At 49.0% G+C, this 10692-nt stretch overlaps 1 protein-coding gene across 1 annotated transcript in view; it reads right to left on the bottom strand.

Moving 5' to 3' along the window:
• Positions 1-595: 595 nt before the first annotated feature.
• The window catches only part of Clasp1 (cytoplasmic linker associated protein 1), a 230916-nt gene continuing 220819 nt past the window's right edge, over positions 596-10692 (bottom strand). Inside the window, exons 36-38 of the mRNA XM_052201268.1 lie at positions 8841-9047; positions 7049-7165; positions 596-3106 (exon numbers count right to left, since the gene is read on the bottom strand). Of these exons, the coding sequence (XP_052057228.1) occupies positions 3020-3106; positions 7049-7165; positions 8841-9047 (411 nt within the window). The 3' untranslated portion in view covers positions 596-3019. The remainder of the gene's footprint in view (positions 3107-7048; positions 7166-8840; positions 9048-10692) is intronic.

Here is a 10692-nt window from a genome sequence, read left to right as displayed (position 1 = left end):
TATATAGACCAAGCTGGTTGGTTGGTCTTCAGCTCAGAGATCCGTTCCCCCAATGTGCTTGGATCAAAGGTGTGTACTATCATGCCAACTTTTTTTTTTTTTTTTTGACAGAGTCCTTGCTCTCCTGGACCTACATGGCTCAAGATAGCCTTGAACTTCCCAGATTAAGGAAGGCATGCTTGGCCCCTTTTTCTTGGTAATACATCATCATCATCATCATCATCATCATTATTATTATTATTGTGTGTGTATGTGGGGAGGGGATCCTGTGAGAATATGGCACTTATATGTAGGCTGGAGGATAGCTGGATGGAATCAGTTCTACATGTATGTAAATTCTGGGGATCCAACCGAGGTTGTCAAGACTGCAAAGCAAGTGCCGCCACTGTCTGGGTCACTTGTCAGTCTCAGGTTTGAACCTTTACTATCACAAAGAGGTATACTCTGTCTCTGTAAACACAACAGTACAGTGACCATCTGACAAGACCCTGCAGGGCATCTGAGGGTTCTTACAGCACAACACACAAAAAACTGCATTGTCTCATATTCTAGGAAAAATTCAAAAGGTCGGCTGCTTTTTTTTTTTTTTTTTAATTTTCTTTTTTAGCAAATCCTAGCACATTATTAACAACAACAACAAAAAAATCTGTACATTTGCCATGATACACTTGGGAGGTGAAACAAATAAGATATAAATACAGATATGGATGTAACATGAAAAAGCCTCAAAAAAACCCCAAACAAACAACACCCAATCTGGGGGCGCAGAGACCATGCGTGTGAACTATCTTGGTGGCCGATTGTTTTCAGAGCATCTTTCTTCCAAATGTGGTTAGCAGTGTCCTGGTCGGGGGACTATAAAGTTCTAATTTACTGTCTTTTAAAGTGTGACTTTCCACAAGGGAGGCAGAGAAAGGAACAGAAGATGTAGGAGACAAACCTGTTGCGTTACCTGCACAGGCGTTGAAAAGCTAGTAGAGAGCCCCAGGTAAGGCGAGCCCAGGCCGTCTGTGGGTGCCAGGTCCGCACAGCACAGGAGTGAGTGAGTGCGCCTGGAGAGCCTGTCCAGCAGAGGGAGGGGCAGCTTGCCAGGAAGCAGGAAGTCCGATGAGCGGTCCCCCAGGGTCGGGGGTTTCAAGGCCCTGGATAGTCAGATAGATGGGGAGGCGAACACAGTTCTGGGTGCTGTGAAGAGTCCTTCAGGGTCTGGGTGCTTTGCACAGAGTCCTTTGGGGAGGTGGAGGCAAGGCGAGGCAGCTGTAGCTGTCAGGGTTCAGAGAGCGGCAGTGGGCAGTCGCCCTCCATGAGGTGGTGGCAGCATGCGAGTCTCCTCAGCATTGCGGGCAGCAGTCTTCAGGTGGAGCCCGAGACAGAGATGACTGTATTCTCTCTACTCAGATTGAAGGAGGGCATGTGACATTCGGGGCTAGCCCTTTGTGTGTACTGTGAGGATGGATACCAGGCAATGTCCTGGAACTGTTCAGTTACAGTGGGGCAGAGAATGCCAGCGCAGGGCCTTTCTAACTGTATTAGGCATGGGAGTTCTCTAAGTAACCTGGCCGGGTGCTACAACACTGAGGGATCCTAGTGGAGGGTGGGAGGGATTCTCATTAATGATCTCTTAACAGACAGGAATTTGTGTTTTTAACTGAAGGTAGGGTCTGGTCCTGCTATGTTTGGAGCCCAAGTCAGTCCATAACAGCAAATCCCTTAGAATGCACCCGAGTTCTCCGAACAGTAGCAGTGGGACAGCTAGATGTGTGAGCCACTACACACACACACACACACACACACACACACACACACACACACACACACACACACACACACGACCTTCATTTTCAGTGTCTATTTCCCAAGGGTCTTTCCCAACCTCCTATCTCTTTTTGATTGTTTTTCCAGACAGGGTCTCACTAGGTAGCCCTGACTGTCCTCAAACTCGCAGCGATCCGCCTGCCTCTCTGCCTGCAGAGTGCTGGGATTAAAGGCATGAGCCGCCATGCCTGACTCATTTGGAGGGTCAGAGCAGAGTGCTGGAGAGCTGGCCAGCCCAACCTCTGCTTTCAGCCCTGGGCTACAGTGGGCTCTGCACTAGAAGAGCACATGCTTTGCCAAAATGAACACAGCAAACAGGCTTTTGCTGGGCACACGGCCCATAGCTCTAACCCCAGCACGTGGGAGGCTGAGGCAGGAGGATACCAAATCCAAGGCCAGCCTAGGAAAGTTGCATGATTGCATTAAGAACTGTCATCTGGCTTAAGAATTTTATCTAATATCTATTTAGCCAGACTCTACCTTAGTTGCTTTAAGAGGTTTGGCTAGTGCGTCCCTGGACACATGGTGTAAGTCTGGTTCCAATCTTGGCGTTTTAGTTGCCATTTCTTTAATGCAACCATGAAACTTTGGTGGCATTACTGAGTCTATTCTCAAGGCAGGGAAGTTGGCTCCTTCTGCATGGGAAGCCAACCCCTCATGTCTGCCGTGAGGCCAGCTCAGGGTTGTTGTCCTTCTCTACCCAGACTGCAGTTCCACTTTGAGAGTCTCTAAGATACACCCTCAAGACACACACAACCTTTCTCCATATCAGATGGGTAACAGGAGGGGGTCCTGTCCCATCTGACCACACTCTAAGAACATAAGCATAAAGAACACACAGCAATAACCCAAACCACCCCCAAGTCTGTATGGACCGGAAAATATGCTACTGTGTACCAAGCACTGGCGAGAGCGCTCTGGTCTCTACGAACTGTGCCCTCCACGGTTTGGTGATGTCAGCAGGTGGTGCGAGACACGCGTAAGTATGGCTCTTCAGTTCTCAGTCCTCTTGCTTCTAGGGAGACTGCATAACAGGCCTTGCTTCCGTTACATTCAATACCAGCAAAATTCTACACAAAAGCTGGAAGGGACCAAAATACTGATTGTAATAAATTATGTGCGGCCTCCTTGGATGGACTGGGCAGCTGACGGAGCTTCTCAGAGGCGCCACCAATGTGTGTTCTGCACAGACTTGGCGCGACCACTAGCTGTGTGTGGACACATCAGAGGAGGAGCTGCTGTTGCTGTTGGTCGTCTGGGCCCTCTTTATATATAAGTTCAGCAGCTTCATCTGCAGAGAGAAGGAGGCAGACATGAGTGGACGGGGGGAATCAGCAAGAAGCAGAAGAGACGCCAACAGGCCACTGACTGTCAGACACCAGTGGGTACCCGGAAGCTCTGCTGGGGTTCATCTAGCAAACACCCAGGAGGTCAGGGACACTGTGAGAACTTCAAGTGACGTGAAGGGTGGGCTGAAGGGGGCTGAGAAGGCACATGGGGCAGAGCCAATGTGGCACAGGGGTAACGACCCAGATGACCTCCACACCTGTGCTGGAGCTGCTCCTGCCCCAGGTCCCCTCCCATAGACATCTACTGATGCCAGCCATACCCGTGTGGTTGGCCCCACTGAGCCTTGGTTTTGATTTTCCCCAGCACTGCAAAAAGCAAAAGCTAAACAAACAAACAAACAAACAAACAAACAAACAAATAAATGTTAAGCTTATCTAAAAAAATCCCAAAACTTTGGGGTCAGTGAGATGGCTCAGTGGATTAAAGCACTTTTCCTCAGCCCTCTGACCTTAGTTTGATTCTTAGGACCCATATGGTAGAAGGAGAGAACCAACTGAACATGTCCTGTGAGCTCCACAAATGTGCCAAGTCACAAGCATCTCTTCTCCCTCCACCCCCAGCAAAACCTACAAAGCAATACAAGGAGAACTGCAACCAAGTACATGGCACCAGCAGGAGGACGCACTCGGACACGTGGCTTGTCGGTGGCACAGTACAGAACTGCAGAGGACGCTCTGCACACAGATGCTCAGCGGGGTTAACAACAGTATCAAGATTTGGAGGGAAAGAGGATTATCTTTATAGCCACTGATGCTGGCAGATGGATAGCTATCTGCCACAGAATGAAGCTCAACCTTACCTAACACCAGACTCAAAACTTTCACTCAAATGGAGCCAGGTGGGCATCGGTAGCAGTGGAATCATAAAGACAATGTGTGGTTCACATACACACGGATTTTGTTTTCAGCCATAAAGCATAACAAAGTCGTGTCATTTGGAGATGATCATATTAAGGGAATTAAGGCAGCCCTGGAAAGCCTAGCCCTCGTCCTTCCTTCTCTCACATGTGGGGCCTGGAGCGGACACGGGATATAAAATCGTGTACTTATGTCATGACAGCGAGGCATGGGGTGGGAGCACAACCAGGATGGAAAGGAGAATCAAAGCAACCCACGTGAATCACAAACCTGAATCTAGGAGATCTAAGAGTTTAAAACCTAAAACTCTCACACAAATGCTGAATAAGAGTTTCATGACCATGGATGTGGAAATGGTCCCTGGACCCACAAGTCCCAGGAAACAACAGAAAGACAAATCTATTCCTTGAAATTAAAAATTGTGAGAACCAAGGCACAATTAACAGAGCAAGAATCTAACCTACATAAGGGAAGAGACATGTGTACAGCATGTATGTCAGAAAGGGCTGGGTAATATTTTTGGATTCATTCATGTGTAAGTCCAACCCCCTTTATAAACAGGGCCTTGATGTGCTCAGTGTAGCCAGGCCACCTATGAGTCCCTGTGGAGCTAAGGGAGAGAGGAGGACGGTTCTTGGTCTCACAGACGCTATGTGAATGCCACTACCTTTTTTCACTAACAGTTAAGAAAGCAATTAAAGCCAGGTGTAGTGTCGCAAACCTTTAATCCCAGCACCTAGGAGGCAGAAGCAATTGGATCAGAGTTTGAGGTCAGCATGGTCTACAGAGTGAGTTTTAGGACAGACAGTATTACATCAAAAACCCCTGTATTCAAAAAAAAAAATAAATAAATAAAATAAAAACAAAAATAAACCCAGAAAACAAAATCAAAAAATAAAAAAGTATCTGATCAGAGTCCTGGCAGGAGGGAAGTGGGAGAACATGAAGACTGAGTCAGGTAAGGTCAATCAATCAATCAATCAATCGAATCAATCGAATCAATCAATCAATCTACATTCAGGTAAGGCAAATCAATCCATTCTATCAATCTAGAATCTCATGTAACTCAGGTTAGCTTTTAATTCCATCCATCCACCCATCCATCCATCCATCCATCCACCCATCCACCCACCCACCCATCCATCCATCCATCCATCCATCCACCCACCCACCCACCCACCCACCCACCCACCCATCCATCCATCCATCCACCCATCCATCCATCCATCCATCCATCCATCCATCCATCCATCCATCCATCCATCCATCCACCTACCCACCCACCCATCCATCCATCCATCCACCCACCCACCCACCCACCCACCCATCCATCCATCCATCCATCCACCCACCCATCCATCCATCCATCCACCCACCCATCCATCCATCCATCCATCCATCCATCCATCCATCTACCCACCCATCCATCCACCCATCCATCCATCCATCCATCCATCCATCCATCCATCCATCCATCCATCCATCCACCTACCCACCCACCCATCCACCCACCCACCCACCCACCCATCCATCCATCCATCCATCCATCCATCCATCCATCCATCCATCCATCCATCCATCCATCCATCGTCCCATATAACTTAGGCGAGCCTTTAATTGCCCATGTAGTTGAAAATGATCTTTAACTTCTGATCCTTCTTTTCTCACCTCCCAAGAACTGGGGTTACAGGTGAAACTCACAAAAACCAGTTAATTTGTGCAGTGCTGGGGATGTGGGGGTGGAGTGGAACACAGTGTTTTGTGCACGTGGAAACAAACACTCCCTAGCCCTTTCCTGACCTATCCTCGTATCCTCGCTTGCTTCTGTTGCCTCTTTCCATATGTCTTCACAGAGTATCTCCTCTGGACTAGTGGGTCTCTGAGGATGGCTTTGTTTTCGGGGACATCTGACCGAGTGTAGAGTCATTAAGGATAATGAGCCTAACAGTTGAGGGGAAAGCTTCTGACATCTAGATAGCGGTTGGGGTTGCAGGCTACCAAACTTCTGACAGCCACACAAGTGAGCTTTCATAAGGAAGTTGCCCCAGGGTTGATGGAAAGAGGCCACCGACACCCTGGCTAGGATGCATCCCAGTGGTGTCAAAGCAGCAGCTGACCTGAAAGGAAGCATGGCCTGCATACTTCTCCTCAGTACACGTGTAGTGGCCAGTGTGCACCCTAGGAGGCTGCAGGGAACGACCATTCCTGCCCCTTAGGCATCCTGTCCTGGGCTGGGCACACAGGGGTGCCTGAATTCTGGGGAAGTGAGGCTCTCTCCAGGGTGCCCCACAGCCATGTTAAAGTCTACCCTGGCATGCCGAGGGTATGGAGCAGGGCCTGGGGTACAGCAGGCCCAGTGGACATCGACTGCTGCTGTCTACAAGGCACTTGACTCCAAGTCAGCAATTTGTTCAAGGATGAGGCAATTTTTTTTTTTTTGTTTGTGTTTCTTTTTTTCGAGACAGGGTTTCTCTGTGTAGATGTGGCCGTCCTGGAACTCACTCTGTAGTCCAGGCTGGCCTCGAACTCAGAAATCCACCTGCTCTTGCCTCCCAAGTGCTGGGATTCCAAGGTGTGTGCCTGTGTGTGCGTGCACGTGTACACGGTACAGGCTGCACGTGGAGGTCAGATCTCTCCTTCCACCTTTATTTTATGCAGGTTCCAGGGACAGAACCCAGGCTACCGGGCTTCATGGCTGGTATTTCACGCATTGAGTCGACCTGCCCACCCTGAGGTCAGCTTCTTCAGTGGTTCTGTGAGGCATAAGGGTAGGGGAAACCTGGCTTCTGACCAAGGTTTTCTTCCTTTAGCAAATGTGCTGGAAATCAGGCTGTCTTTTCAAAGCCAATTAGAATAGTCTGTAGTGTGTCATCAGCACCACCTTCCCGAGTTTACTGCAGAGCCAGTCATTTTCACCTTAGGAAAAATGCCTTCTGCAAAGTCAGTCGGTTAAACACACCCCGTGAAAAGGGCTCACGATGAGCTGGCGGCCCAGCACAGGCAACGGCAGGTAATACTATACAGACCTTGCTCCCCGTGAGCTGTGCGAGGTGAGGTTTCAGCTCTTCTCCGATTACGGAATAGATTGCCACTAAGCAAAACACGCTGGCTTTTCGTACACTGCTCTCGGTGTTGTCGTAACCCTAGAGAGCCAAAGGGGACACAGAGATGAAGTCAGATCAAAGCTATGCCTCCCAGTCAGTGCTTCAGCCCTTCCACAGAGGCCCTTGGACCTGGCGGTAACCACCACAGAGATCTCAGATCCGAGTGGAGTCAGAGAGCCTTTGCCCTGGAGGGTCAATCGTAAGCAGCTGCAGGAGTGTCAGGAAGGGCAGGAGGCATGGGTGCCAGGTGGGCTGCTTTGTCCCAGCTGCTGACACCAGAGATGGCAAAAGGGAGGAGGAATGGGAAGAGAATCGCCGGGGAGCCTGGTCCAGAAGGGGGAAATGGAGTCCAAGCTGTTCTCTGGCCAACAAGCAAGAACATGCGTACACATGCACAGACAGACGGACTGACAGACACACACACGCACTTTATACAGATATCCCTGGGAACTGTGTGGCTTATTTGTCTTTCCCTCTGTGTGAGATAATCTAGTCTTTAACAGGAAGTCCAAACAAACGCTGGCAAACAGCAAACAGCTGCATGAGCGAAATGGAGACCTAGCTCTTTACCTTTTCTCATTGGGGGCCGCCCCTCTCTGTGTGACTGCAGCTTCCGTGTGGCCCTACCATGTCTTGTAGCAAGCTGAGAAGCATCTGGAGCAGCAGAGCCTGCCCACTGATCTGCCCAGTTTACTGCCTCTCCCGCCATCGGCTCCCTTGGCCAGGGCACGCCCAGGATGCCACAGTGTTTGTAGGAGCCATGAAAACATGTATGTCCACTGCCAGAAGATTCATCCCCTCTGATCTGGGCTATTGTTTAGCTTCTGCTGCACACAGGAGCAAGTGAGCTAAGATGTGGTAAATGTGCAAGAGGGAGCCACCACATCCTGTCACAGGGTAAGAGAAGGTATCTCGAGGTCTGTCGCCGCTGAGCCCTCATCCAAGTATCTACTGGCAGTTAATGGTTGCTGAGAAAGAGGTATTTTCTTCAGTGGTCCATCGCTGGCAAGGCGCTCATCTTCCTGCAAATAACCCCTCACCCACACTTCTGTAAACAACTTATGAAACTCACCAGGCTGTCAAGAAATATAAATGGATTTCTAGTGTAGTCACTAGTGGTTGTATGTTGTTAATATAGTAAAACAAGCATCAGCTAGAAAACATCGCACAAAGCCTGAGTTTTTAAGTTTTTAAAAACAAGGTAGCACACCTTTAATCCCAGCACTTGGGAGGCAGAGGCAGGTGGATTTCTGAGTTTGAGGCCAGCCTGGTCTACTATAGAGTAAGTTCCAAGACAGCCAGGGCTACAGAGAAACCCTGTCTCGAAAAGTCAAAACAAAACAAAACAAAACCCCAAGTTAGCAAAAGGTAAATAAAAAAACCATGAAAGCAGAAGAGGGCAGTGAGGGGGAATCCTCAGGAGGGGAAGGAGGATGTAATACGATGAAATACTTATGTATAAAAAGGCCACAATATGCTAACGTACCCGTGGTGGTGGCTCACACCTTTCATTCTAGCACTCAGGAGAGAAGGTTGGTCTCGAGTTTGAGACAAGCCTGTTCTACACTGTGAGTACAAGAACGGCCAGGGCTAGACAGAGAAACCCAAACCCTGTCTCAAAAAAACCAAACCAAAACTAAAAAGCTAACACACCGCCTTTTAAATAAAAAAACCCGACACCGGCTCCAAGGCGAGCGCCTCCTGGGATGCATACCTGCAGCAGGCCCGGGATGATGTCGACGAGGAGCTGCAGCAAGGACTCCTTGGTGATCCTCTCCACCACCTTTGTCTGCATCTTGATGGCAGCCAGGTTGATGGGGTAGTCGGCCGTCTGGATGATCGGACACAGCACTTTGATGCACTGCTCCGGGTGGATGGAGCTGGCCAGCGTGGACGCCGCTTCCTCAGCCGCTCTCACCACCTGAAACAGGACGCCGAGTGAGTGCGCCTGCTGCAAGAGTTAAAAAAAAAAAAAAAAACGCCCCTCCTGTCCTGCTCCAGAAGATAAATACAACGATACGCTTCCTCCAACACTGTTAAGAAAACTGAAGAGCAACCTGGGTGGGAGCGGGATCAAGGCAGTATGGGCTTGGGGGTCTGGGCCAAAACCTTGGCAGAGTGATCTCCAAACGTGTTCCCCAGGACACAGCAACAGCTGCAGTTGCATCTGTACGTACAGGTGCACAGTCGCACCCACCACCTTCAGACCTTAGCAACACGGCTTCTCAGCCTTCCCACGGGTGCTGCCTTAGAGGGGGCCACTCAGGTGATTATTATCACAGTAGAGAATTTCTGCCCTGTGACTCCAGCATTCACCTGCCCGATTTCTGACAGCAGATGCAGTGTGACCAGCTGCCGCATTCTCCTGTCACCATGCTTTCCTGCCACGTGGACTGTACCCCCAACCCGTGAGCCAAGATAAATCCCTTCTCCCGTAAGTTGGTTTTTGACAGGTGTGCTGTCAGAGCACTGAGAAAAGTAACCAACAACACATCTCAAAGACCGAGTCTGGAGTTGCTGTGCTCTGTCTCCCTACTGTCAGAGGACAGGATTATATTCCGTATACCGAGTGGGAAACAGTCCAGTGCTAGATCAAGACAACTTTACCCTCTCCCCGGACTTCTAAAGGATCAATCTGTGGCTGTGGCTGCGTCTGGGTCATCAGTGAGGCCTGCCTCCTTGCCAGCCAGCTGGCCCGCTGTCCACTCTCACCTCTCATGGACCTTACCCAAGGCAAGGTGTCTTTGAAGACTCATGCCTTTGTAGAACCCTCAGAGGCCCAGTACCGTCATCTTGCTGAAGTGCCTCGCCTTTCAAAGAGTTTCCCAAAGGTAAGATCCCATCTCTGCCATCTCTCTGCACTTCAGGCTGGGTACAAAGTTCAGTGTACACACAGCAGTCAGTACGTCTGCCACACTCACCTTTCTGTAATATACATGGTTTTCTTCCAATTGTATACAGACACCTCAGATGCATTCAACAGTGACTGTTTATATTTTCTTTCTTTTCTTTTCTCTTTCTTTCTTTCTTTCTTTCTTTCTTTCTTTCTTTCTTTCTTTCTTTCTTTCTTTCTTTCTTTCTTTCCTTCCTTCCTTCTTTCTTTCCTTCCTTCTTTCTTTCTTTCTTTCTTTCTTTTTTTTCACTTAAGATTTATTTATTATATATATGTACAATGTAGCTGTCTTCTGACACTCCAGAAGAGGGGAGTCAGATCTTATTACCGATGGTTGTGAGCCACCATGTGGTTGCTGGGATTTGAACTCAGGACCTTCGGAAGAGCAGTCAGTGCTCTTAAACGCTGATCCATCTCTCCAGCCCGTGTTTCTATTTTCAATGGATGAACTAGCCCAGAACATGAGGAGGAAGCAAGACACAAATAACCTGGGCCTTACGAAATTAAGCCACAAAAACCTTGAGGAGTGGATGGGTAAGATGGCTCAGGTGGTTAAAACAGCCCACTGCTAAGGATAATGACCTGAATTCAATCCAGGTGGAGGGCAGGAAGTGACCCCTCACAGCTGTCCTTTGATCTCCACTACAGTGCATCATGGCACACATACTACCAC

The sequence above is a fragment of the Apodemus sylvaticus genome, chromosome 12, assembly GCF_947179515.1.
Source record: "Apodemus sylvaticus chromosome 12, mApoSyl1.1, whole genome shotgun sequence".
NCBI classification, from domain to species: Eukaryota; Metazoa; Chordata; class Mammalia; order Rodentia; family Muridae; genus Apodemus; species Apodemus sylvaticus.
Note: the sequence above shows the minus strand (reverse complement) of the source record. Positions and strands in the feature narration are given on the sequence as shown.